The 27,537-nt window shown below is 35.2% G+C and overlaps 12 protein-coding genes and 1 non-coding gene across 13 annotated transcripts; 6 read left to right on the top strand and 7 right to left on the bottom strand.

The window, feature by feature from the left end:
* Positions 1-306: 306 nt before the first annotated feature.
* On the top strand, positions 307-1,983 carry PTC5 (type 2C protein phosphatase PTC5; the record flags this gene model as incomplete). Its single annotated transcript, XM_003675080.1, has 1 exon — positions 307-1,983. One exon carries the CDS (start codon positions 307-309, stop codon positions 1,981-1,983), a length of 1,677 nt encoding a protein of 558 aa, XP_003675128.1.
* Positions 1,984-2,272: 289 nt separating this feature from the next.
* On the top strand, positions 2,273-2,911 carry VPS21 (Rab family GTPase VPS21; the record flags this gene model as incomplete). Its single annotated transcript, XM_003675079.1, has 1 exon — positions 2,273-2,911. The coding sequence occupies one exon, from the start codon at positions 2,273-2,275 to the stop codon at positions 2,909-2,911; it is 639 nt and encodes a 212-aa protein (XP_003675127.1).
* Positions 2,912-3,209: 298 nt separating this feature from the next.
* On the bottom strand, positions 3,210-5,243 carry YVC1 (Yvc1p; the record flags this gene model as incomplete). Its single annotated transcript, XM_003675078.1, has 1 exon — positions 3,210-5,243. The coding sequence occupies one exon, from the start codon at positions 5,241-5,243 to the stop codon at positions 3,210-3,212; it is 2,034 nt and encodes a 677-aa protein (XP_003675126.1).
* A 270-nt stretch (positions 5,244-5,513) lies between these two features.
* On the bottom strand, positions 5,514-5,587 carry NCAS0Btrna8N. The gene has a single exon. It is a non-coding gene; the product is annotated as a tRNA-Asn (tRNA).
* Positions 5,588-6,548: 961 nt separating this feature from the next.
* TCB1 (tricalbin) lies at positions 6,549-10,025 on the top strand (the record flags this gene model as incomplete). Its single annotated transcript, XM_003675077.1, has 1 exon — positions 6,549-10,025. The coding sequence occupies one exon, from the start codon at positions 6,549-6,551 to the stop codon at positions 10,023-10,025; it is 3,477 nt and encodes a 1,158-aa protein (XP_003675125.1).
* Positions 10,026-10,183: 158 nt separating this feature from the next.
* OST3 (dolichyl-diphosphooligosaccharide--protein glycotransferase OST3) lies at positions 10,184-11,227 on the bottom strand (the record flags this gene model as incomplete). Its single annotated transcript, XM_003675076.1, has 1 exon — positions 10,184-11,227. The coding sequence occupies one exon, from the start codon at positions 11,225-11,227 to the stop codon at positions 10,184-10,186; it is 1,044 nt and encodes a 347-aa protein (XP_003675124.1).
* A 467-nt stretch (positions 11,228-11,694) lies between these two features.
* On the top strand, positions 11,695-14,115 carry MKT1 (Mkt1p; the record flags this gene model as incomplete). Its single annotated transcript, XM_003675075.1, has 1 exon — positions 11,695-14,115. One exon carries the CDS (start codon positions 11,695-11,697, stop codon positions 14,113-14,115), a length of 2,421 nt encoding a protein of 806 aa, XP_003675123.1.
* Positions 14,116-15,252: 1,137 nt separating this feature from the next.
* CCT2 (chaperonin-containing T-complex subunit CCT2) lies at positions 15,253-16,836 on the top strand (the record flags this gene model as incomplete). The annotated part of the gene is made up of 1 exon (XM_003675074.1): positions 15,253-16,836. One exon carries the CDS (start codon positions 15,253-15,255, stop codon positions 16,834-16,836), a length of 1,584 nt encoding a protein of 527 aa, XP_003675122.1.
* A 155-nt stretch (positions 16,837-16,991) lies between these two features.
* Positions 16,992-18,098, bottom strand: END3 (End3p; the record flags this gene model as incomplete). Its single annotated transcript, XM_003675073.1, has 1 exon — positions 16,992-18,098. The coding sequence occupies one exon, from the start codon at positions 18,096-18,098 to the stop codon at positions 16,992-16,994; it is 1,107 nt and encodes a 368-aa protein (XP_003675121.1).
* A 2,121-nt stretch (positions 18,099-20,219) lies between these two features.
* On the top strand, positions 20,220-22,661 carry AXL2 (Axl2p; the record flags this gene model as incomplete). Its single annotated transcript, XM_003675072.1, has 1 exon — positions 20,220-22,661. One exon carries the CDS (start codon positions 20,220-20,222, stop codon positions 22,659-22,661), a length of 2,442 nt encoding a protein of 813 aa, XP_003675120.1.
* Positions 22,662-22,755: 94 nt separating this feature from the next.
* On the bottom strand, positions 22,756-23,499 carry REV7 (Rev7p; the record flags this gene model as incomplete). Its single annotated transcript, XM_003675071.1, has 1 exon — positions 22,756-23,499. One exon carries the CDS (start codon positions 23,497-23,499, stop codon positions 22,756-22,758), a length of 744 nt encoding a protein of 247 aa, XP_003675119.1.
* A 443-nt stretch (positions 23,500-23,942) lies between these two features.
* TPM2 (tropomyosin TPM2) lies at positions 23,943-24,428 on the bottom strand (the record flags this gene model as incomplete). Its single annotated transcript, XM_003675070.1, has 1 exon — positions 23,943-24,428. One exon carries the CDS (start codon positions 24,426-24,428, stop codon positions 23,943-23,945), a length of 486 nt encoding a protein of 161 aa, XP_003675118.1.
* A 205-nt stretch (positions 24,429-24,633) lies between these two features.
* TMA108 (Tma108p) lies at positions 24,634-27,387 on the bottom strand (the record flags this gene model as incomplete). Its single annotated transcript, XM_003675069.1, has 1 exon — positions 24,634-27,387. One exon carries the CDS (start codon positions 27,385-27,387, stop codon positions 24,634-24,636), a length of 2,754 nt encoding a protein of 917 aa, XP_003675117.1.
* Between the last annotated feature and the right edge of the window lie 150 nt (positions 27,388-27,537).

Genomic DNA, 27,537 nt, shown 5'->3' with positions numbered 1-27,537 from the left:
GGGTGCACCCTATCTTCTTCTAAAGAATTTCAGTATTTTCTTTCAAAGTCTTGTTTTGCAGTACTCTGAGAATAAGTTTACTGTCTATGCTCAAATCTTGGAAAGTGTCGGAAACCCATGCATCATTGAACCGACTTTTTCAACTAAGAACCTCCATCCGGGTGACCCCATTACTCCATATTGCAATGTTCTATAGCCCTCGGATATAGGAAGAGAGACACTAATTTGAACCTCTGCATACGTACAAGTAGAACAGAAATAGAACTCACCGGCATATACTCTGTTTGCCAAATTACCAATTCCAAGATGTCTCTCCTATCCCATCCAAAATTGCTGGGAAGAACAACAAAGTTGCTGCTATCGAGACATTTACCACGTAAGACAGTTAACAAATTACTGTGTCGTACTTACTCCATTAATGAATCAAAATCATTGCGTAGTGGAAGATCATCCTCATATAGAAGAGATGTCAGTTTGACCATACTGGGTGGTGGCATCCTTCTGCTTTCATATTCTTATTTGACCCTCAAGACAGAACCACTTTATTTGGATTCAATTAACGCTATTAGGGATTTTTCCACGGGAATGATAAATAAAGCAGAGGAAGATAAGAACAAGACCATATTGATTCTGGATGAGAATGAAATCGATTCAAAATTACGTAATTGTCAGGAAAGTCACTTCATTAATCGTGGGAAGGGTATATTCCGTTATGATGTATCTCAATTACCTTCTAATCATCCCATTGAAGATAATCATATGGAACAAATTATAACAATACCTCATTCACAAGAACAAAATTTAGTCGAAGATTTAGCAGAAGAGGATGATTTGTATTTTTTCGGGGTATTCGATGGCCATAGTGGTGCCTTCACATCTTCCAAATTAAGAACTGATTTAGTCAAATATGTGGCTAACCAATTGGGAAAAGTATACGCCAATGAAACAGATCTATTTGCATCTCCTACAGGTGAGTCCTTCGATGAAGCTATTAAGACAGGGTTTTTAACTTTGGATAACGATATCATTCATGAGTCATTTAGAAAATTATTTAAGGATCCAACCAATGAAAATATGATTGGTACTTTACCAGCCATATCAGGTTCATGTGCACTCTTAACTGTGTACAACTCTTTGAACTCAACTTTGAAAGTGGCTGTTACTGGTGATTCCAGAGCTTTAATTGGTGGGTTGGATAAAGATGGTAAATGGGTAGTGGAATCATTATCCGTTGATCAAACAGGTGATAATATTCATGAAGTGGAGAGAATAAGAAACGAACATCCTAATGAACCAAACGTGATTCGTAATGGAAGAATTTTAGGTTGCTTACAACCATCGAGAGCATTCGGAGATTATCGTTATAAATTGAACAAAGTGGATGGCAAGGCATTATCTGAATTACCAGATCATGTCAAGATATATTTTAGAAAGGAACCAAGAGATTTTAAGACTCCTCCATACGTGACAGCAGAACCTGTAATAACTACTACCAAGATTACACCTAACACGAAGTTTATGGTACTAGGGTCTGATGGGTTATTTGAATTGTTAAATAACGAACAGATTGCCGCTCTCGTAATTAGGTGGATGGAAAAGAATATGGATCCAAAATTGACTGAAAGTAATATAAAAACTCCCACGGGTAAACTGCCTGAAGTAAAGGATTTATCAACTGATTTGGAATCCCAAAGACCGCCATTTAGATATATGAGCCAGGATAAGAAAAGAAATTATGCAAAGGATCCCGAATATTTCATTGAAGATAGTAACGTTGCAACTCATTTAATAAGAAATGCTTTGAGCTCTGCTGGTAGTAAGGAATATGTCTCTACTCTAGTTAGTATACCTTCACCTATGAGTAGAAGGTATAGAGACGATTTGACCGTTACTGTAGCATTTTTTGGCGACTCTGGGAACGACGTTGATGGTTCTTTGGTCACAAATATTGAAGCGACTACAGCTCCTAAACCAAAATTGTAACAATATTTTCAAAAAAAAAGTATCTATTTACTCAAGTATAAGTCATGTATCTAACAATATAGTTGACGATAAATTAACCTTCTCTAATTAAAATACTTAGTTCATATCTCATCAGAACAATAGATAAGATAATATTCACTACGTATGTCGCGGCGCAAGGAAAAATCCTTAATGTTACCGAAATCGAAATACTCATTTCAAAAGAAACTCCCACTCCTTTCAACAGAGCCACACTTTTATTTGCAACAATACGAAACCCGGATAAAGTAATATCAAACATAATCACAATATGAACTCAGCAGTAACATCGATAAAGTTAGTTCTCTTAGGAGAAGCTGCTGTGGGGAAATCTTCCATAGTGTTAAGATTTGTCTCCAATGATTTCTCAGAAAATAAGGAACCAACGATAGGTGCTGCATTTCTAACACAACGTGTTAATATCAACGACAATACAGTGAAATTCGAAATTTGGGATACAGCAGGACAAGAAAGATTTGCGTCTTTGGCACCTATGTACTATAGAAATGCTCAGGCTGCATTGATCGTATACGACGTTACTAAACCACAGTCTTTCATTAAGGCCCGTCATTGGATTAAAGAATTACATGAGCAAGCAAATAAAGACATGATTATTGCCCTGGTAGGAAATAAAGTTGATGTTCTAGAGAATAATGAAGATGAGAGGAAAGTGGCTCGTGAAGAAGGGGAAAAATTGGCTGAAGAGGAAGGTCTTCTCTTTTTTGAAACGAGTGCGAAGACTGGACTCAATGTCACTGAAACGTTTGTTGCTATCGGAGAGAAAATACCATTAAAGACGGCTGGAGACCAAGAGACTGATTCCAACGGTGTGGCAATTTCTGACGAACAAAGAATTGATTTAGCTAATTCTGGAAATGCTGCTGGACAAACAGCAGGTTGTAGTTGCTAGTATGGTAAATATATCACATTACCGTATAAAATACATGAATAGTTCCTAGTTAGCATACAATAATTTCTCTTACTACGCAACTACCGTACGATTTATGTGACATTTATAATTGGAAAGGGTCATTTTTGAATATGAATTTTGGCTATTTAGGCAAGTGCCAAATTTTTCTAAATATTGTTTAACAAATATGGTTCCATTTGGTAATTTAATTAATATAAAAATATATAAGAGAGGTGCTATATCGTTGCAATATTATTTTGCACTGGTTCAACTCACGCTGTACACCTTTCAGCCTCCCTTAATTCCAAATAGGGCGGTCTTCATCGTTCGATTTCAGAGCTAATAGTTTTTGTATATCCTTTCTAATACCCTCCGACTCTTTGTTTGTGTGTTGATTCATTTTGTTCAAGCGTTCCTCTAGGGCAGATAATTCTGATGATATTGCAGGTTCTCTAAGGTTTGAAATCCTCTTAACCTCTTTAAACCAATCGTTCTTGACAGAAAAATTCTTGTCACTTCTCTCCGCTTCCCTTTGTAATTGCTGAGATCTTCGATTCATAGATAAGGTTGCCCTAAACCCATTTCTATCATCGCTATATCCAAACAAACTTTCATCAAAATCAAAGAATCCATCACCTAAATCCCAAGGGGTATCAACTTCATTGGAATCATCAGGAAGGTTCTTCATTCTATTATACTTAATTCTCTTAGCTTCCCGTATCTCTTTGCTTACCACGTATGTGAGCATTGGACTATAAAGAATCAACATTACTAAGTAATTTAGGTCCTTCCTTCTTTCTTCATTTAACAAGCACATTATAGGTTTAAAGCATAGTTCGATTAAGTTTAAGGGTGAAACATAAACATCTTCATCTGGTGCTCTAATGAATCTTAAAGTTTTTTGAGACATTAAAGCCATATATTCATCGTCTGCATTCTCTACCACATGTTGATAGGCATTGGAGTACAAAGCAATCAGTATATTTAAGAGTATTACTGAGACAATAAAACAATAGCTGTAATACAAAAAAGCAGCATATGGGGGTGCAAAGTGTTCAAATGCATCAAATGATCCCATACCAAACACAGTTATTACTAAGTTAGTTAATATTGGGGCAGTAATTTCTCTTTCACCGTCAGATAAATCTAAACCAAGGAACCCCTGGACAAACCCTAACATGATTAATATCAAAAGAACAAAGAACACCAACGATTCTTTCATCATATGTTTCAATACCACCATCATGGCACCAACAAATCTCTCGGATTCTAGATAGAGCAATAGTCGAGACCATACTAAAGGAGCAGCGCATGATAACAATCTGTAAGATATTCTATCCCAATATTCTGGGGGACGATTTTTTAAAAAAGTTGGGAATATGCTATTAAATCTGAAAAACATGGAAAATAATATGACCAAATATAATGTGTCATTGAATAAAGTCCAAAATGAAAAGTAAGCTACTCCCACATAATAAAGTTTAAATATTTCATCACAGATATATCCAAAGGTAAAAACAAAAAAAATACCTTCTATTGGCGCTAATGGGGCCACTGTAGTTCCAGATTTCCCGTTGACCACTGAAGTAAAAATCAGAAGAAATAGTATACTGAAGATGATTTGCAAAATATTTTGGTATTTTGGTGTCTTAATTCTCTCAGGATTGAAATGATGCCAAAACTTTGTTGATGCAATTCTTTCCTCCTTGATAAATATCATAGGATCATGTCTGCTCTGCACAATCCAACCTCTCCAAAGCCACCTCAGACATCGTTGAAATCCATTAGAACCAATAACTATGGTACAATGTAAATCAGTGGCCATTTCTACAGCATTCGTAGGTTCAACATCTTTATCATTTTCATTAATGGCATATTTTCTCAAAAGCATTTGCATGAATAAGAAGTGTAGATTTTTTTTCTCCTCCTTAGCGATGATTATCTTTGCTAATTGTTGGGCGGTGATGGATCTTACATCATATAATTTTGAATTACTTATCTCCACAGAAGATAATTGATTATACCATGATGATACCTTAATGAGGCAAAATACCAGGACAGCTCTGTATTTCTGTTGGTATTCCTTATTGCTTTGATCTCCACCACATGCCTCATAAGTAAGTTGAATCACTTTAGGGGTAAGTACATTAGAACCATCCTTTACGATTTCCGATTCATCAATAGCTATTGGGATGAGTTTATCTATGAGATATTTTAAGTTTAATGCAATTCGCAAAACCTGTCTTGAATTTGGAGGCATTAAATCTATGATATTCCCATAATGGTCAGTTTGACAATCTTGTCTTGACGTAGGTAGGGGATTTTCTGACATGGTAGATTGGTTAAGGTATTCTATCAACAGAAGAACTGAGAGATCGCAGCTCTGTACTGGTCATCTGTCATTAAATCCATGATCCTATTAAAATTGGAATTGAAATTGTCAGTTACTAGTGGTCCCCCCAGATTCTCAGAAACATGCTCATTAAAGCCAAGCTTCGCAAAAAAATACTGATATGAACACCTAACTCTCCATAAATTTGTTCGATTGATTTTAGCAATTCTTATAAGTAACGTTAACTCAATCAGAAGTAAAAAAAGTAACCGACCCCAGTGAGGATTGAACTCACGATCTTGCGATTAACAGTCGCACGCCTTAACCAGCTTGGCCATGGAGTCTTAATTTTTCTATTTTTTTTGTTAAAACAATGAACCCAGTTGACACCTTTCTTTGCAAGCCGGGTAACGAAAATTCCGCCGTTTCATTCACACTTAGTTATATTCAATCCAATATTATAATATGAATGAATAAAGAGGAAGCGTCATGACAAGTTTCAACATGAAACAATGGAAATAGATGCAATGGGAAAAGGTAATAGGTTCCTGATATATAAATACACCAACAATTCCTTGAGACTTGAAGATTGAAAAGTGAAATGTTATGTATATTAAATATTTACATATTACAGCGAAAGCAACAGAATTATAAAAAGTAAGTTTTTTAAAAAGCCTGGATGTTACTAATAATAAGCATCCATAAATTACCAATTAATTGGCAGCTTAGATTGTAAACCGAAAGGATATCTAATTAAACTATAGTATTATCAATAAGCTCATATCAGGAAATTTTTGTCACCACAATTGGAGGATGGAGACACTAGATCAATCTTTTATGAATATTTTTGATGCTGCTTCCTCTAATATTTTCAAACGCTATGAAGCAAAAACTAGTGCCTGTTTCTTTCCAAAAAAATTTGTTACACTTCCAATAACCATTACAATTAATTAGTATAAAAGTTTAGGTCTATAACGTAACTAATGTCTCATAATCTGATACGTCCCCGTCCAAAGATGACAACGTTAAATCTTTCTTAAACTCTTTTGTTTCTCGAATTCACTACGTAACATCGCGCCGTCAAAAAAACGTCCCCTTATTTCAACATCCCCCCTTAAAGTGAAAAATTAGCTGATACTGCCGTCCTGGAAATATTTTATCCATCATGTTTCACCATTTAAAGAACAGTTTTCTCTCCAACAACATCGGGGAGTAGTCCAATAAACACAAAGGGAAAGTCTTTATTAGAATTAACAACGTTATATTTGACGAAGCAAGTAACTCTATCTAACAAATATATTAACGATGGGCGCTGAGGCTGGTGATATCACAAACCAACCGCACAAGCTCGAAAGAACAAGTACCACCATCTCAGAGGATAAGGTCGCCTCTAATGTAGGTACAAATAAAATTAATAGGCCAGTGATGGACGCCGCCTATGTTGGGTGGAAGCAAATCGGAAATTGGGAAGAAAAGGATGAATTGACTCCGGAAGACTACCTACTGGATTTGAATAAGGAAACTATCTTGAATAATATTATTCCAGATAATATGTATGGGGATTGGTACCATTCAGTAGCTGTATTTTTTGTTGGTGGTCTCTTATCATTTGGTTTTGGATATTTCCATTTTTCATTTGGACCTGTGTTCTTCGTCGTACTTATAACTGCTCTGTTATATAGAACCTCTGTGAAGAAATACAGAGCTTCTATTAGAGATTTGGCTCAAAAGGAAATTACGGTACAAAAAGTGGAAGACGATTTTGAATCATTAGAATGGTTAAATAATTTGTTAACAAAATATTGGCCTATTATTGAGCCTCATGTGTCTGGAATGATTGTGCAACAGGTAAATGATATCCTAAGAACAAATCCATCAATTCCACCCTTTATTAAAGCACTTTGGATAGATCAATTTACTTTAGGGGTCAAGCCACCAAGAATTGATCATGTAAGAACTTTCCAAAATACAGCAAGCGATGTCGTTGTCGTGGATTGGGGTGTTTCATTCACACCACATGATTTATCAGATATGGATGCAAAACAAGTAAGAAATTACGTTAATCAAAAAGTTGTCATAAAGGCAAATGTATTTGGTGTCACTATCCCAGTATCAGTATCTGATATATCATTCAAGGCAGACACCAGGGTTCGTTTTAAGTTAATGACCCCCTTCCCACATGTGGAAACCGTTAACGTTCAATTATTAGAAGTTCCCGATATTGATTTTGTTGCTTCATTATTTGGTAACACTCTTTTCAATATGGAAATTTTATCTATTCCAGGTCTTTTGCCGTTGATCAACCAAATGGCAAAGAAATACATGGGACCTGTACTTTTACCACCATTCTCTTTACAATTAAACATTCCACAACTGATTTCCCAAGCTAATCTGGCTATAGGTATTTTAGAAATTACAGTAAAGAATGCCAAAAATATTGTACGTTCTTCCAGTATGCTTAACGTGTCTATTGATCCATATTTAGCATTTGAATTATCAGGTAAAATTGTTGGGAAGACAAGAACTGTGAGAGATACATTGAATCCTGTCTGGAATGAAACCATTTATGTCTTACTTGAAACTTTTACTGATCCATTGACTATATCTCTTTATGATAAACGTGACAGATTAAAGGATAAAGTATTGGGTAGAATCGTTTATAATTTAAATTCATTGCATGATCAAAGAGAACAAAAGAAAATTACTGCATCTTTCCTAAGAAACTCTAAACCAATGGGTGACTTAACTTATGACTTGAGGTTCTTCCCAACATTATCACCAAAGAGATTACCTAATGGGGTAGTGGAAGAATTACCAGATTTGAATACTGGTGTAACTAAAGTTGTCATTGAAGAAGCAAGAGGGTTGGCTGAGCTTGGTACAAAGGTTAATGCTTACGTGGAACTTTATTTGAATGCCAAATTGGTTCTTTCCACGAAGAAGATAGCCACAGATGAAGAAGTTTTTGGATGGAATGAAGAATACGAAGCTGTCATTGTTGATCGTCGTAAGGCCAGATGTAAGTTTGTCGTTAAAGATGGTAACGATGATAGTATTATCACATCGACAATTCAATCATTGAATGATCTGATTGATAGAACACAAACTGATAAGAAATTGATTCCATTGAAAAATTCTAAAGGTGAATTGAAAGTTACCACTTATTGGAAACCTGCCGTTCTTGATTTAGGTTCCACCTCAATTGCTTATACTCCACCAATTGGTGCTGTTAGAGTATTTATTCAAAAGGCAGAGCATTTGAAGAACTTGGAAAAGATCGGTAAGATTGATCCTTATGCAAAGGTTTTGGTTAATGGTTTATCTAAGGGTAGAACTGAAACAAGGGAACAAACATTGAATCCTGTATGGAACCAGGCTATATATGTCGCAGTAACCTCTCCAAATCAAAGAATTACCATCGAATGTATGGATGTGGAAACCGTCAATAAAGATCGTTCCTTAGGGAAATTTGATGTAAATTTACAAGAACTATTTGAAAAAGATGAATCAGACAAATATATTCAAAAGTCTGATAATAAACCAAGGGTGGGGCGTTTAGTAAGTAAAAAAGGTTCTAAGGGTGATGTTACATATACAGTTGCATTCTATCCATCAATGCCAATTCTAACACTAGAGGAAATCCAAGATTTAGAAAAGATTCAGAAAAAGAAGAAAGCCATTGAAGCACGTAAGAAGTCAGTCAAAATAACTAGTTTATCAGCGGATGAACAGCAAGAGATAAAAGAGGACGAAGCTGAAATTACCGAATTGGAAAGTCTATATGGTGATAAACAGAAGCTTGAATTGGATGATTTGTTAAAGTATAAATCTGGTGTCTTAGCTATGTCAGTGTTGGATGGTAGTGTACCTGGTGCTGGATATTACGTCCAAGCTTTCTTTGATGCAAATGGACATGCTCGTTTCACCAGTCCGGAAACGCAATCAAAGGTTATTAGAACTGGGTGGACTGGTGATGTTATGATAAAGGAGCTTGAAAGTTCCATGACAATGCTTAAAGTTACCAAGAAAAGAAATTCAAATAAAGTGGAAAGTATTGTGTGTTCTGTTACTATCCCCACCTTAGAACTTATCAAGAAAAGTTATTATAGGCCATCAATCCTAACTTTATCAGGGGACGACAGTTCTACTCTAATGGTACAAGTTTCCTGGTTCCCAATAGATGTTTCTGAGTTACCACAAGCTGATTTGATATCAAATTCCGGTGATTTAACAATCACAGCAAAGAGCGCAGAGAATTTATTACCTTCTGATTTGAACGGGTTCTCTGATCCATATCTGAAATTCTATGTAAATGCTGAAAAGGGTGAACCTGCATGGAAGACAAAGACAGTCAAGAAAACATTGAATCCAACATGGAATGATACAGGAACTATACAAGTGGGTAATCGTATGTATGATACGTTGGTCATTAGGGTGATGGACTGGGATAGCACAAGTGCCGATGACACGATAGGTTGGGCCTCCCTTCCATTAAGCCAAGTAGACCCCAAAGGAACAACGAGTATAGACATTCAAGTAGACGGAGAGAATGGTGAGGATGGTGGTATTTTACATCTTGATTTTGAGTTCGAACCAAAATACGTAACAACTGTTACCAAACGTGAAACTAAAGTTGGTGATATTGCCTCAAAGGGTATTGGTACTGGTTTGAAAGCAGGTACGACGGTTATTGGTGCTGGTCTGGGAACCGTTGGGAAACTCAGACATGGTATTTTTGGTGGAAAGAAAAAAAGTCATAAAAGTGCGGAAGACAGCGAATAAGAGATCATATATACTTTATAGCTATTTAATAAAAATAAACTTTAAACTTTTGAGGTGACATACTGGAAGGTTTAGTATATGAAATATTTTATTCTTTATATAATTGGCAGCATCTAGCCTACATAATCATATTATATTTTTGTTGCAAGGTTAAGATCTTAGTTGAATAATCTTGCCAATTTAGTTAATTGATATGGATAGCTGCTACTCTTGATTCCAAAGACATAAGTTAGGGCAGAAAAGAACATATAAATTAACACAGCACATAAGATTGAAAATGATGCTTCAATAACGGAACGACGGTTTGATTTCTTGTATGCATCTGTTAGTTTAGGGATTCCTATAACGAGAACAATGAGTAAGGCAGCTAAAACACCGTAAGTGACACCAATGACTTGCGTTTCGATAGCAAATTGGTTTTGGAAATCGTTTGGCATAAAGTATATTATTTCACCTTCTTGTGTGGTTCCAGCCAACATAGTATTTCTAATCTTATTAAACATTTGACCACTAATCATCAAGATGATAAAGCATCCAGATAGAACACCCCAAATAATTTTAGAGGATAGTAAACGTAACGCCACAGATGTATTCTTTCTCAAGATAAATACTGAGATAAAGACAGTGATAGTAGTAATGATGAAGGATGACCAGTTAACAGGTTCATGCGTAGTGAAATCTTCAATCTGAACGACATGTTTAATAATTTCGATCAAATTGTGTACACGGCTCATACCAGGTTCTTGTGGCATTTCTAGGACAGTGAATGTGTCCATATCTTGACCAGCAGGGAAGAAATAGATTCTTGGAATTTGTGCAAGTTTATAGTAGGTAAATACCTCTGGAATATTTTGGGGATTCTTGACGTCTGCCTTGGCAAAGAATAGTGCCTTAGATGGGTCTAACTTGGAAGTTGCATCTGGATGATCTTGAAACCATGAAGCTACAATATTATCGAATTCAGATTCTAATTCTGCACATAAGTTACAACCAAATTGAGCTGAGGTAGTCGAGAATAATACAATAAGGTTTGCATCTTGCGAGTCATTTAAAATTCTCTTGTAATTTTTATTGGTTAAATTGATAACCTTATTAGAACGTTTGTTAGCAGCCTTAAGTAACTTATCATTGCCCAAAGATGTCGCTAGGGTACCAAAGATGGATAAAAGTGTGAAGAATACCTTAATAAAGTTTACTTTCATCGTGGACTTCGGCAGTTAAACAATTCAATTCGTTTTCTCAATGCTAAACTCACCAATATAACCTATTTACAGCAGTGCAAAGCGATTGTTAGAGACGTTGAGTCCTCACTTGGTTCAGATAAAGTCAAATAACGTAGTCTTACGTTTCAATTGAACAGGTTGTCTAATGTCGCCGTGTGCGACGATGAAATTTTCCATCCGCGAAATGGTCAATTGCGCTTGTTTGACTGGCGGCGATTACAGTGGAAGGGATTTGATTTCTTTCAATGGTGGAACCGTTGGTTAGTTTTACCTCGAACTGGTGTTCACTCTTCTGGAAGATAAAGTGAAGATATTCGATTCCTGATATCGAACATTGAAGGACATTGCAGGTATTCTCGGTTTGCTTAACCAATTGTGTCGCCGTATCATCCACTCGCCCTTTGTTCTTTGATAAAACATTCAACTTCCGGAATTGACGATTGGAAATGCCCATCAAATCGTTGGAATCGTATCTCTTTGAAAGAGGTCTCGTTGGCTCGTACCCTATTGAATCCTTGAAGAATGCAACCTTGGGTATTGATGTCAATCATTACGTCTCGAGACTATTGACAAGCAAGAAGGAACAATTTTTGGATGCTATCGGTGGTTTCCCATTGAGTTTGAAAATGTACTTGGAAAGTGATTTGAAAATCTTTAAGGAATATAAGATTACGCCTGTCTTCGTGTTTAATGGTTCTCTTGTTTTTAATCAATTGGAAAGTTCAGGCTATTTTACCGCCTCTGCCGCTGAAGCTTCTTCTTCATCTAATTTAGACATTTCGATCCCATCAGGAAGTCCAGGGACTCAGACAATTAAGACAAACAGAGAACTCTTGTTGGCCCAAAGACATAAAGGTTGGACTCAATGGAGTAATTTGATGACTACTAGCTCTAAGACTTATATTGATCAACCAATTCAACCTCAAGAGCCTTTCAGATATAGCACCAGTATTGAGTACACAAGGTACCAATCAAATTTAATCAATTATTTCATTGATCATGATATTACATATCAAGTAGCACCTTACAGCTCATGGTTACAACTTGCATACTTATTAGAAGAAAGTTATATTGATGCAATTTATGGACCAACTGATTGTTTAATGCTTAAGAATATTGACAAATTCATCTTGGGTATGGAATTTCCAAACAAAGATTTTAGATTCATTGAGAAATCTAGAGTCCTTAAGGAATTTAGATGTTCTCAGGATGAATTTGTAGATATCGCTATGGCTGTCGGGAACGATCTACAACCAACTACTCTGCCACCTTTACAAATTTACCCTGGCTCTAAGGTTTTCGATTTTGCTCTGGAAATGGTGTTAAATACAGGAACAAATTTCTATGCTTATCAATTGTCCAACCCTGTGAAGGAAGAAAGTGCAAAATATGTATTGAAATATGAGAAGGGTATTTCTTCGTTGAGATATATGCCTGTCTTGAAAGATAGTGGTAAAGTTGAAGTTTATATGCCAAATCGGCCATCAAAGGATAAAAAAGATATTAAGTCAAAGTCACCTGACACAACTTCTTCGTCAGAATCAGTCTCAGATTCTACTTCCTCAGACCCTCAAATTCCTAATGACGTTCATGATTTTATTGCTCAACAACTACCATCAGAATATTATTTCTACAGATCTTTGGGTCTTGTTAGTGGAAGATTGTTTGATGCTATCACAACTGGAGTTTACCCGGAAGAGCCACCACTAGATGGTGGTTCTTCTGATTCTTATAGAGAACTAATTAAATTATCGGTTGATACTTTCAAGAACAAGGAAATAAATTTGTTGACTCAACCAATTAATAGATACTATCAGATGAAACCCATTAAGCAAGTGAAATGGTTTTCTCCTGGCTCATCCACTCAATTGACTAATAGAGTGTCACCATCCATTTTTGAAAAAACAAACAGATTAGTTGTGAAGACAGATGACGTTAATAAGGTTTTCTCGATTGGCGAGTTCATCAACACTCTTAACGAATCGACCGATTTAAGTAAGAGCTTTGTTTCTGAAAAGGTCATTTTCCCAAACTCTGTTCCCAAAGCGGATAAACTCTTTGCCTCATTTGATTTATTATCGACCAGTTTCTTGAGGATGTTGTACCAATTGGAATTTTTTGACTTTGACTCATCGAAGAATTTATTAAAGCCAACCAAATGGGGTACCATCCTTTTAAAACTAAACGAATTGGAAATAAGTGCTAACTACTTCGAATCAATTTTAATCTTCCTAATGTTTGTTAAGATGAACGTATTATCCTTATCTGAGGAATTAAAGCCTGTTGTCAGGTTTGCTTTATCCGACTCTACTCTACGATCCTATCCACAAGAATCTCAATATGTCTTATTGATCACGCGTATCTTGACATTATTCCAAGTTGATCAAAAACCAACCAACTACCATGGACCAATTGATAAAAGAACCTTAGTCTTCAGAGAGCATTTAGATTTTATTAAGAAAAATATGAATGAACTGTATGAAGCTACAATTGTTTCTTCTTTAACCGCAAATGAATTCGATAGACTCTCTTTAGATAACAATGAATGGCAAAAGAATATTGTTAGAAACGCTCCATTTAAGTCTTCTTCTCCGAACACGTTGATGGCCATGATGTGGGAATTTTTCTTACAAAAGTATTTACATAACGGGAACGTTAAGACTGATGCCATGGCAATGGTAGCCACAGAATTTGGTACTTATAAATCCATTCCAAATTTGGAGGAGCAATTTGAAATTTCTCATGAATTCTTAGTTCAAGTTTCGAAGGTGATGCAGGAACTAACTAGTGTAGGATTACTTAAGAAGGGGGATCAAAATTCTTTCGAACAAGCTGTCAAGTTTTCTGAAGATGCAATTTCTGGATAAATATAACATCAACAGTGAAAAAAACGGTTACGGAGGATGACATTACAAAAAGATAATAGATAACTATGTAATTATACAAGTTGTATATCTATTTAAACGAAATAAAACGATGCATATCATTATTGTAAAAATACATGTGATACATAAATTTACAAGTCTTTTCCGGGATAGATATTAGAAGGAACTGAAGGAGATTTCAAATTCAAGAACCTTTATTTTAGACTATTGGTTCCATTCAAATCCTACTTTTCTTTATTATGGCAAAGAACTAAAAAAGAAAATAATAAAATGCCTAAATATATAATGCCAGATATATTGTAAATTCTGCAGCATTACCATAATTAGATACTGCTGGAACCGAATATTCTACAAGATGGATAGGATACGTCTATCAAAGAGCAAGTTGTTCCACAAAGAATGAAAAAGAACAATATAGAATATGATCAAAAAGAAAAGAATAATTTTAGAGTTTGACAAAAAAGTTGTAGAACATTCTAGAAAATTCTATGATCAGAATAGGCTTATCCGACGACGTCTGAATATCTCTGGTTTCTATGTGAAGAAAATATTTCTACCCAAATGGAAAACTATATAAAGGGTAAGAAAAGTTAGAAAGAATGTATTGGTTAAATATTAGTTTAGATATTATATATTTTATTATATAGAAAAAACCACGAAGAAAATATTGTATATTAATAATAAAAATGACTGAACAAAGTAACCCTACCATTGCTCTACAAGATAAGGAACACAATTCTTATCAGATACTTTTTATTTTGTTTACTTTTTAAGGATAAATTTTAGAGACTATTTTTTGTTATCAAATTTCATTTTTATTCGAACTAAAAGAAGAAAAATAAATAAAAAAGTTTCTTTCCAAACAACTCCCAAATTTCTCGTTATTTAAATAAATGGACTATGAACAAAAAAGAATAGCTTTTTTTAAATTAAATCTTCATACGGGTATTCATTAATGATTAACTGGCTCGTCGTTTAAAACGATTTATTTAGTATGGTGGCGAAAATTGTTCGGTAAAGAAATTCATAGAAGTTTGATTTATTGGCAGTTCGCATATATAGAGTTAAAACAAATAAAGCATCTCACAACCCAAGAACCTAAAATTAGTCTTAACGAGGATGAGTGTCCAGATTTTTGGTGATCAAGTAACGGAAGAAAGAGCGGAAAATGCTCGTATGTCTGCATTTGTGGGGGCCATTGCGGTCGGTGATTTAGTCAAAAGTACACTAGGCCCAAAGGGTATGGACAAATTATTGCAAAGTGCATCCAGTGATAGATCATTAGTCACTAATGATGGAGCTACTATTTTGAAATCAATTCCATTAGATAATCCTGCAGCTAAGGTCCTTGTCAACATTAGCAAAGTTCAAGATGATGAAGTCGGTGATGGTACTACAAGTGTTACTGTTTTGAGTGCCGAGTTGTTAAGAGAAGCAGAAAAGTTGATTGACCAATCCAAGATTCATCCACAAACAATTATAGAAGGTTATAGAATTGCTTCTCATGCAGCATTGAAGGCCCTCGAAAATGCTGCCGTGGATAATTCCTCCAATCCAGAGAAATTCCGTGATGACTTAGTTCATATCGCCAAGACCACTTTATCTTCCAAGATTTTATCTCAAGATAAAGAATATTTTTCAAATTTAACTACCGATGCCATCTTAAGACTAAAGGGCTCCACCAATTTAGAGCATATTCAAATTATTAAGATTTTAGGTGGTAAACTATCTGATTCCTTTTTAGATGAAGGGTTTATTCTAGCCAAGAAATTTGGTAATAATCAACCAAAGAGAATAGAGAATGCAAAAATTTTAATCGCAAATACCACATTAGATACAGATAAAGTCAAAATTTTTGGTACCAAATTCAAAGTAGATTCCACTTCCAAATTAGCAGAGTTGGAAAAGGCTGAGCGTGAAAAGATGAAAAGCAAAATTATGAAGATTTCTAAGTTTGGCATCAACACGTTTATTAACAGGCAATTGATTTATGATTATCCAGAACAACTATTCACCGACCTAGGAATAAATTCAATTGAACACGCTGATTTTGAAGGTGTTGAAAGATTGGCATTAGTAACAGGTGGTGAAGTAGTATCCACTTTTGATAACCCTGAAAAATGTAAACTGGGTGAATGTGATTTGATCGAAGAAATTATCATTGGTGAAGAAAGTTTCCTGAAATTCAGTGGTTGTAAGGCAGGTCAAGCCTGTACTATCGTCCTAAGAGGTGCTACTGAGCAAGTTCTTGATGAAGCAGAAAGATCTCTACATGATGCTCTATCTGTCTTATCTCAGACTACAAAGGAGACAAGAACTGTTCTTGGTGGTGGTTGCGCTGAAATGCTGATGTCTAAAGCTGTTGACACCGAGGCTCAAAACGTTGACGGTAAGAAATCTTTAGCTGTCGAGGCTTTTGCTCGTGCTTTAAGACAATTACCTACTATTCTAGCCGACAATGCTGGTTTTGATAGCAGTGAGTTGATAACCAAGCTAAGATCCTCAATTTACAATGGCATAGCCACATCCGGTCTTGATTTAAATAACGGTACTATTGCAGATATGAGGGAGTTAGGTATTGTGGAAAGTTACAAATTAAAGAGAGCTGTTGTTGGTTCAGCTTCTGAAGCTGCAGAAGTTCTCTTGAGAGTTGATAATATTATACGTGCTAAGCCAAGAACTGCAAACAGACAACATATGTAATTTAATCATAGAATAATATAAAAAAGAAGCATTAAACTCGACATTAGTACGTTGTATATATATGAAATAGCGCAAATGAAACTACCATTCGAATGAAAAAAGAGACAAATAATTAGTTCTACTTAAGATACATATTTATAAATAATTTCATTCGCCTAATGAGAATACGATTGAATCTCTTCATTCAAAGATTGTAGCTCTTGTTTCTTATTTTGTAAATACGTTTCTAACCCATTTACTTGTTGTTCAATGTTATCTAAATCCTCTGTGACTACCCTAACATCTACAGGGGAATTATTTGCTGGTGAGCTTGCTTGATTTAGCAAGTATTCTAGAAGTCCCTCATACTGTTCTCTTATTAAATCCAATTTTTCGGATGGTATAGAAGATAGATCTGTTGACTTCTTACTTGAGTCAGTAAGTTTAGAATCTAAGTTGTGTAACTTTGTTTCTAATGCCTTAATTTCAGTATCTGGGTTTGTGTTTGAAACAGTTGTTGGTTGTTTTTGTTGTGATGACTCAGTTTTCTTCTCCACAGGTGCTGCGGTTGCTCTTGTTGATGACGATTGAGTGGCATTCAAGTCATACTTAATTTGTTGTTTATTCACAGTCTCAGCTAAAGCAGTGGGCAGTTCAAATGGGATAATGGCACCAATATCATTTCTTTGCCTTAGACAATGAATAAATAATAGAGCAGGATCTTTATCAATGGAAGCCAAGTTTTTTGGATTAATTAAGTCCCAAGCCTTTGATAAATCACTTGAACCGATGTTGAAGAATTTAGATTTTAAAGGGATGGATAAGGCAGCAAAGGTGAAGCTTCCATCCGTTGCGGTTCCACAAGAATCTAATATTTTCTGGTATTGAGTTAAATCTTGAGGACTCATATACCAATCTACCTTTGGTGGTTCCTTCTTTGGGAGGTCGGCATTTTCCTTTTGTTTTCTTTCCACTCTCTCTTTCACCAATTTAGCTTTACTTCCGGGAATTAACCAAGCAGGTAATTCCTCAGGGACTTCTTCGATATTCTTATTAATCATATCGAAGATTAGTCTCATACAAATGACGAATTCTTCAAAATCCAGTTTATCATCATCATCAATATCAGCAAGGAACCAAATCTTGTTTAGGATGGATGAATCTAACTTGGAATTATAAAGAATGGGCGATACTTGATCGTGATCGACTTTATTATCCACAGGTTTTAAATTGGAGAAGATGTTCCAATACTTCTTGATTTCAAGATCTTCCAATCTTGGCATTTTATTCGGAGGGATGTTAGCTTGTTTGTATGTCCGTCTTTGTAACTTACCAACGGTATAGATAGTCTTCCCTTAGTTAATAGTACTCAGGTTTATATGGAAAGTTAACATACTGGTCGATCGTTTTTCGAAATTTGTTACTATGAAAGGGGCCGCCGTCGTCAAAAATCGAAACAATTGTAAGCTCAGCAATAATAGAGACAATAACTTACTTACACTAGAAATAAGTAATCCCAATCGCGTTAACTTCTATTGATCAAGTATTTTAGACCAGATTTTCATGTATGGTGACTTTTGAATGTATGGATGACATTGTTCACCAAACCAACTCTACAAACGTCATCGAACACGATTCTTTATAACATATATCCAGCTTTGTACTCCTCAGTTCGAGATGTTAATTACAAGACTACTTGGTTTCTTGTAAGTTATCATTTTTAATGTTTTTCTTTAGATCGTAGTAAAACAAAGGTCCTCTTACCAAGTTTTCCAGGTAAATGAATAATAAAAGCGTCAATACTTGCCAAAAACAAAACATAATCATTCCGACCCCTAAGAGATAACATAGGCTATATAAAATAAAGTTTGCTTCAACCAATAAATTGATAACTAACTGGGGTAATTGCCTTTTCGATAACAAATACGAAATACTCATACTAACAGAAGATGGAGAGCATTTATTAAGGTTATTGATGATAAGAGACTCTATGGGGAATTGGCTTCTTGTGGATCACAATTTCTGGTAAAATCAGAAGGCAAATAAGCTTCAGATCATAAGAAACAACAAATTTATAATAATTATTAAATTTTCAATTTCCTTCCAACATATGACAAGTGACTTAATATGAAACATTAAAATTTTGTACATCAGCCGCCTACCTTTACCTCACGAGCAAAACAGAATTATTTGTCCTATTTAGTTTTTACTTCAATCAGTGCAAATGCCAATGGTTGGACAGAATTTTCTACTTAGAAATTATATGAAAAGAAAGAACTTTCAATTATCGTCGAGAGCGAAAGTTTCCTTGGATGGGGGAGCAACTGGTAAAAAAGGTGTTGCGGGAACTATTTGGGCCCTATGAGAACCTCATCAGAGAGGCAAGAAAAGCTTTATATAGGTTTACAAGCTGCATTGTTGCTAGTACGGAAAAATTGTCGTTGAACTTCCATGGTGATGCAATGTGTTGTACAAGACTGCATAGATTGGAAAAAAAACAATAAAATGAACTGTCAAACGCATGAACACGGCATGAACAATAACCGTTTTAAAGGAACTAACAAGAGTTCCGTTATTTGCTCTAAAGTAGTTAGTGAAAAGAAGCGAATTTGAAACTTACGCCCAATATTAAAGCATATGTTTCTATAGTTAATTAGTATTATAATTGCAACGTATTAATATCACAACTTCAATAAAAAATCAAGCTGTCTTCTGGTTTAAAGTGTAGAATCGAATAGTATGGACGTATGGCCTGTAGTACAAGATAAATTAACTAGTGAGTTGAAAATCCACTCAGTTGCATATAAATGCATGCGTAGGAAAACAGATATATGCGTGATAAGTCTACCGGGTTAACTAGGTACAATTACCCATATGCAGGAGTTTGTACTATTCATAGAACATCTATCAATCTAAACTCTAGAGGGACGTTCAGCTCATTTGTTCCGGGAATAGGACAAGGTATTGAGACATCAACCGCACATTATTGTTGTTAAGGGTCTGATTTCTGTAAACGAAAAATTACATATCGAATTCGCGAGTTTTTTTTTTCAGAGGACTGACGCGTAAATACGCCAAAATTTTCGTGTCAAAAAACGTTTCAACTGCAGAGCATTTCGTGTCTAGCAGATATGCTTCATTTACTTTTCCTATTACAGTAATGATGGAGGTCTATTCGAGTAATATTATCCTTCAGGAAACTGCATCTTTAGCTAAAATAGCATCAACTCGAGCAATGTTGATAATATTATTTTTCCAATATCTTGAACACATATTCTTTCTTCGAAGGTGGACGACTCAGAACCAACTATCTTCATTCCTTATAACCGTTGACTAAACAACTTGTACCCTTCCTTTATTACAAGTAGCCCTACTATAGAATAAGACAGTACCAAACTACAGCAATGACAATATTCCAATGTATAACAATTTTCCCACTGTTGCTAATAATATCCAGGCTTTTTAGCCTAACATATGCTCAACCTTACGAGGCATATCCAATTAACAAACAATATCCTCCAGTGGCAAGGATCGATGAGTCGTTTTCTTTCCAGTTATCGAACACGACGTATCAATCATCCAATAATAAATATTCACAAATAACGTATCAAGTATTCGACCTTCCCGAATGGTTAACTTTCGATACACAATCAAGAACTATATCAGGAAGTCCATCTGCCGCCCTCCTTGATGATGATACTGAAACCGATTATTTTAATTTCATACTTCAAGGTTTCGATGAAACAGACAATTCATACCTAAATAATACTTATCAGTTGGCCGTAACGAAAAAATCAAGTCTTCAATTAGCTAATGATTTTAATCTATTAGCTCTATTGAAAAATTATGGTAATACTAACGGTAAGGAAGGTCTTATCTTGGCGCCTAACCAAGTGTTTAATGTCACTTTCGATCGTTCGGCATTCGTTAACCAAAGCTCCATAAAAGCATTTTATGGTCGTTCTGAACAGTATAATGCTCCTTTACCCAATTGGTTATTTTTTGACTCCAGTGACTTAAGATTCAGTGGGACTGCTCCAGTCGTGAATTCCGCCATCGCTCCTGAATTCTCATATGGACTAGTATTAATCGCAACTGATATTGAAGGTTATTCTGGTATTGAAGTACCTTTCAATTTAATCGTGGGAGCTCATCAATTGACAACCTCTATTCAAAACTCAATGATAATTAATGTCACTGATTCAGGAGATTTCAACTATGATATTCCATTAAATTATGTCTTCTTAGATAATAATGAGATTACTATGGGTAATTTAAGTACTCCAACCCTAGTGAATGCACCAGACTGGGTACAATTAAATAATTTCACCTTATCAGGAAGTTTACCTAGCGACACTTCCTCCTCTAGTGCAAATAACTTCTCTGTCGCCATATATGACATCTATGATGATGTCATCTACTTGAATTTTGATGTTGTTTCCACAACAAACCTTTTTGCCGTTTCTTCATTGCCAAATATTAATGCAACAAGGAATGAATGGTTTCAATATAGCTTTCTACCATCTCAATTTACAGATCCATCAAATACAAATATTTCAGTATTTTACACAAATTCATCACAATCTCATGATTGGCTATCATTTCATTCCTCCAACCTAACTTTAATTGGACAAGTACCAAATGATTTTGACTACCTATCAATTGGACTGAGAGCTCAGGAAAAATCATTATCAGAAGAGTTATCCTTCAAGATAATTGGTATGGATTCCAAATCTAACCATTCTAAAAACCATACTTCTTCTTTGAATGTAACCTCCACTTATCACCATTCAAGCACAACTTCTACGTCTCATGCATCCTCTACTTCAACTGGATCTGTTACCATTACTTCAACCACAGCAAGCTCTTCTTCAAGTGGTGTAGTCACTCCTATCCAAAAGAATCATAAATCTAACAATTCAAAAACTGTGGCCATAGCGTGTGGTGTAGCCATCCCAGTTGGGGTGATAATCATCATTGCTATCCTATTATTCATGTTCTGGAAACGTAAACAAAATAACAAATCACAAGTCCCAGATGAAGAAATGGTAAGAAATATAAGCAAACCAGATGTCAATAATCCAGCAAATGATCCTAAACAAGCGGTTACTTCATTACAAAACCCATTCGATGATGATTCTCAAAATTCTCAGTTGGCCAAGAGGTTAACCGCGTTAAATGAGATGAAACTGGATCAAAGTTCATTAACTGACTCTGAAAATTCTACCATTGATGACGAGAAAAATGATACCAATGGACTTTATGCTGATCCATTCCATTCCCAAAGTGATGAACTGTTATTAAAGGATGAAAGCCAAAATGCAATTTTCAATCCAACAAGGCCCACATCTTCATTTTACATGGATTCTCAACCTGCTACAATGAAATCATGGAAGAATAATAGTTTCAATCCAAGCAAATATAATAGAGATAGCTCCATGTCGTTAAACACTGTGACAACGGCAGATTTGATGAATACTGAGATAAAGGAGGATGACATAATACCGAAAGACCCAAGGAAATCAAGTTTGGGTTTAAGGGACTCAGTATTTTGGAATAAATCACAAAGGAATTCTGATTCTTCAAAAAGCAACACAAAGCAAGCACTTGAACCTGTAGCTGAATTTTCTGATAACAAAAACGATAATAATACCCCAACATCTATGTCAACTTCTTCAAGTGATGATTTTTTACCTGTAAAGAACGGAGATAATTTCGATTGGGTTCGTACCAATGATGTAAACAGAAAACCAAGCAAAAAGAGATTAGTAAACTTCTCAAACAAGGGCGAAGTTGATGTTGGAGAAGCTCAGCAAGTAGATGGACACATTCCTGAAGAAATATAGTTGACCTATTGCTTCTTCTTATTTAAACTATATATAAATGAACACTAATATTACAAAATTAATAAAATTCTATTTAAATTCAATTATTCATAAGTCAAGGTAATGATTCCATAATGCTACTCTCGTCCATATTAGAATAAATGGATTCCAATGTGCCGTCAGATAGGGTTAGCCGTTCACAGAATTGATGAATGATAAGCGGTCCCACATCACAACCTACCAACGAGGTCATATTTATCTTTGGTTTATATAATCCAACATGTTCTGTCTCTTCAGGTAAATTCTCGTCCTCATGGGCCTTAGTCCAATTTATATCTCTGTCGTAACCCAACTTGGCATCTAAATTCTTAATATTTTCCATTCCTCTATGTCCTAGTTCTAAATCGATGGCATTAATGACAACTTCAAAACTGACGGCATCATCCTTAATGGCATTTAACTTCTCCAAATGACTAATCAAACTATTCAAGCTGGATCGAAACTCATCAAATACTTCAGTCTCATTAATTACATCATCATCTTGTTCATTACTTTGTTGATGTTGAAATTCACCAAAATCTAAGACATACTTCTCTATACGTAATCCATTTTCTTTATCAATGATACAAATACAAAACCGATAAATGTGGGTCAATTTACTAATAACATCCAGGATCAGTTCCTCAATGTATTCTTGTAAATCGGGGTGTCTGTTAATGGGTATGAATTGGGGTAGGTTAAATGCTTGATATGTCGTAAAATCAAAAGAAACTGACGGGTACACGTTCCTATGAAATAAGATCAAGTTAATAAAACATTTCAAATATATCTTTATCCATTTTGTGACCCATTTATTCATAAGTGATTTTACTTGGCATTCTTGTTTCTTGTAGAAAGAACCTTTTCAGATGAAGCTTTGAAATTTCATCAACGTTTTGTATTAATACAAATTTCGTGCATCAAGATTAGAAATTAATATCCTACCATAGTATTACAGGAGAAAGTACTAAAGTAACGTAAGGTATTCTTGTTAAAATTTGTATAACTTTTATACAGAGATATACGACATAAGGAAAGAAAGAAAAATAAGTTTTGAAAAGATCAAAACTAATGAAAACAAGAAAATCAATAGCACCCATTTTTGTAATTGTTTGTTTTGATTAATCGTTGCTGTCATTGGGTTTGAATCAATTCCATCATCGAATGGGGTTAAGTATATGGAAGCATGGCGTAAATCTGGAGAAAACTCGGTATTGAGGTGTTTCGGAGTAGTTCCCTTATTAAAACAAGAACGGTGCAAGCTTATAAATTTTCCAAAGAAGCTGCAATTTCATCCAATTCCTTCTTGGCATCTTCGTATTTAACGGAAATCTCTTCATGTTTTCTTTCCCATTCATCTCTTTCTTCTTCTAGAGCAACAACCTTTCTGCCTAATTGTTCGGCGTTTAAGTCAGATTCTCTCAATTTCTCGATGGTTTCCTTCAACTTACCATCAATTTCTTCCAATTCTTCTTCTAATTGTTCATTCTTCTTGGTAAAGTTATCATTATTAGATTTCAAATTGCTTGAATCTTCAGCTAATTGCTTGGATTCGCTCAATTCTTCTTCTAATTTCTCGACTTCTTCATCCAATTGTTGATTTTTAGTGGTCAATGATTTTATTTGATTTTCCTTCTCGACATTATCCTGTTCCACTTGCTTGAATTGTTCCTTTAACTCTTCATACTTTTCTTGCCATGATTCGGCTTCCAATTTTAAACCATTCAACTTCTCTCTTATCTTTTCCATTGCTATATATTTGTTTTAAACAGTAGAGTGCTCCAATTGAAGAGAAAGGCTCGAAAGATCTACAAATGAAGTGGCAACCATACTCCTCCTTTTATAAAACTGAAACGTTGTTCGTTCGTTGTTCTCTCTTCGCGCATCGTCGTTGCAAGCGACGTCGCAAATTGTTGAATAATAAATGTATCTATTTATAATGTAAAGTACTTTTTTATAAGGAATTGGAATCTTCATATAATTTCAATCTGGAAATTGCCGCACTTTGTACATCTACCCAAATACCTTCCAAATCTAACTTGTCTTTAACTTGATCCTTCTCCGACTCTATAAACGAGCGTAAATCATCAGAATGGCTTACTTGAACCAATTGGAATACGGAAAATGAAATACTTTCCACTATAATTGATATCTTGGGTATCTTTTGAGATCTACGAAGCCATTGGTGGAAATGAGAAACAAACCAATCCCAAACCAATTCTATCTTAGCGGGTTCACCGACAATGGAATTTGCTAAACCTTGCATAATCTGAATAGCTGGTTCGTTCTCAATGGTACCATCAATGAAGTTTAAGGTCTTCTTCACAAGCTCTTCATCATTGTTACGTCCCAAATTATCATATATATCTTCAATAAATAATCGTTTTCCCTGTTCACCTTCGGGGTAATAGGAACCTTCAATATTCTTTAGGATGCGGTCTGTGGCCTTGATCAACTCATGGAATTTCTTCCACTGTTTGACATTTTGCAAATTAGCAACAATGACTTGGAAAATCGATGAGACTAGTTCCGAGGGAACTTTTTTGTTGTCACTAGAGTCGCTTCTTAGTGTGGAATAGTAGCTTTCTGCAACTTCTACGGACCTAGGCTCCGTTTTTGTCAATGTTAACAAACTACCAAGTGCTTGTAACTCATAGGTTGACTTGGTATCTAGATTAATGGCGTTCCATAATATTGTGATGATATCCAAGCCGAGAGGAGATTTACTCCCTTTACCATACACGCGGACAGATAATTGAATTGCTTCCAATATCGAAAGACATTGAGAAATAGGTTCCCATAGATCTGGCTTCTTTGTCACCTTTTCAGACAAATATTTAAATAATTTGAAGAATCCCAATAAATGAATCGGTTTCTCATAATTTGGGTTCCCAATGATATGGGATAAATCGACAATAATTTTCATTAGATCCAACTGACTTAGTTTATCTTCCTCTATTTGTTTTATAAAATCAGCATAACATAATCCTGATTCATAAGAAACTCTATAATAACCTTGCGCATTATGGTTGCATAAAGTGATCGGATATTTCAAATTCATGGTTCTATCAGTCATCAAAATATTTTCCTTGTCGAGTTCACCGTTAGGTAGTTTAATAAACAAAGGAATATGATATGGCACATCTTCCACTTGATCCAATTTGGAGTCCACCAGGAATCGATGTTGAACCAAATTAGTAGATTCTGCATCTTCTTTACTGACACTCAATAAAGGGAAGCCAGGTATTCTTGTCCAGGAACTCATAAAATTTGGAATATTTTCCGATTTTAAGAACTTCCCCACATGATTCCAAATATCCATTGGCTTCACGCTCTTTTCATGAAACAATGCTAAATTATCATTAAATAGGTCAGACATGGCCTTGCTCAATAGTTGATCACCTATACATAATTGCAACGATCTCAACATGGTGATACCCTTGGTGTATGCAATATGGTTGAAGATATCATTCGTGATAAGATCTTGTTTGTTCAGATCCAATTGAGAGATATCATCCATGATAGATTTTCTTGTAATGGTAGAATCACTAATGAGTTGTGGTTCCAATTGTTGTAACAAATAGGCATCACTATTCCAGTAGGAATGAGAATCATTATCATGGGTATCATTATCAGAAACTAGATGACAAGCAAGCCAAGTGGCAAACGATTCATTAAACCATAAATGAGACCAAGAATCAAAGGAAACAAAGTTCCCCATCCATTGATGAACCAATTCATGAACAATTAGTTGTTCACATTGTAATCTAATCATGTTATTAGATAAATTAGTTGGAGATAATAATAAATGATTCATTTGAATGGTGATTAGACCAAAATTTTCCATAGCCATATCGTTTAAGAATGGTAATAGTACGAAATCTAATTTATCCAAAGGGAATTTGTTTTGGAAGAACGATTGCAGTTTGGGTAAATATTTCAATATAGTGTCCAAAGTGAATGTAGCGTCATTAATTTGAATGGGTGAATACACAGCTATGGGGACCATTGGATACCCAACCTCCTGTTCCGGTACTTGAGATTTCAATACATCTAGATGACCTGCGACGAACCCAAAGACAGATGTTGTCATCAATGGTGTCTTATTAAACTTAACCAATTTGTATCCATTTTTGGTTGTTGTCTCTATAGATTGTTGAGACACATTAGATAATACCTTAAACCCTGTCAATGTCTTTATGGATAATTGAATGGAGCATTTAAAAGATGGTTCGTCAATACATGGGAAAATGGATCTGGCAAAGCTCGGTTGACAATGAGTGGCAAAGATATGATTCTTCCCATCATTGAAAGAAGATTTAAAGATTCCCACAGTTTGGTCCCTGTTTGAACTAACTTGCTGAACAGATCCGACGTATTTAACATTCAATTGAATGGTTTCGCTCTCCTCCAATGATGGCAAAGAGTTTCCTTTCGAGAATTGGAAAACAGCTAATTGTGCTGTTTCATCACAGGATACAGTCAAGGGATACTCTCTTGCTTCAGTGGTAATACTAGCGGAAGTAATGACCAAATTTCTAGAATGTAATTCAAATTGGGAAATGCCATTAGCATTACTCTTTTTATTCACACGCAAATCGGCGGTCAAAGAACCTTTAAAATTTGGTTTTGATGGATCTAATTCCAGTTCCAAATTATAATTCTTTGGCAACAAGGCAGCTACTAGTGCTAATATCTTGTTTCCCATTATTCCTGCTTGCTCTTGACTATTGTGTTAACGTCACTTCAAAGGCAATGTAGTATATCTATTATACTCATTGAAAGTTTGCATTGTATTATATAAGCAGAATCCAAGCCCTAAAAAGAGGGCTCAACACAGCCCTAATTTACAACATGC

Source organism: Naumovozyma castellii, chromosome 2 (genome assembly GCF_000237345.1).
Source record: "Naumovozyma castellii chromosome 2, complete genome".
Classification (NCBI taxonomy): domain Eukaryota; kingdom Fungi; phylum Ascomycota; class Saccharomycetes; order Saccharomycetales; family Saccharomycetaceae; genus Naumovozyma; species Naumovozyma castellii.
The sequence above is the reverse complement of the archived record's forward strand: the minus strand, read 5'-3'. Positions and strand labels throughout refer to the sequence as shown.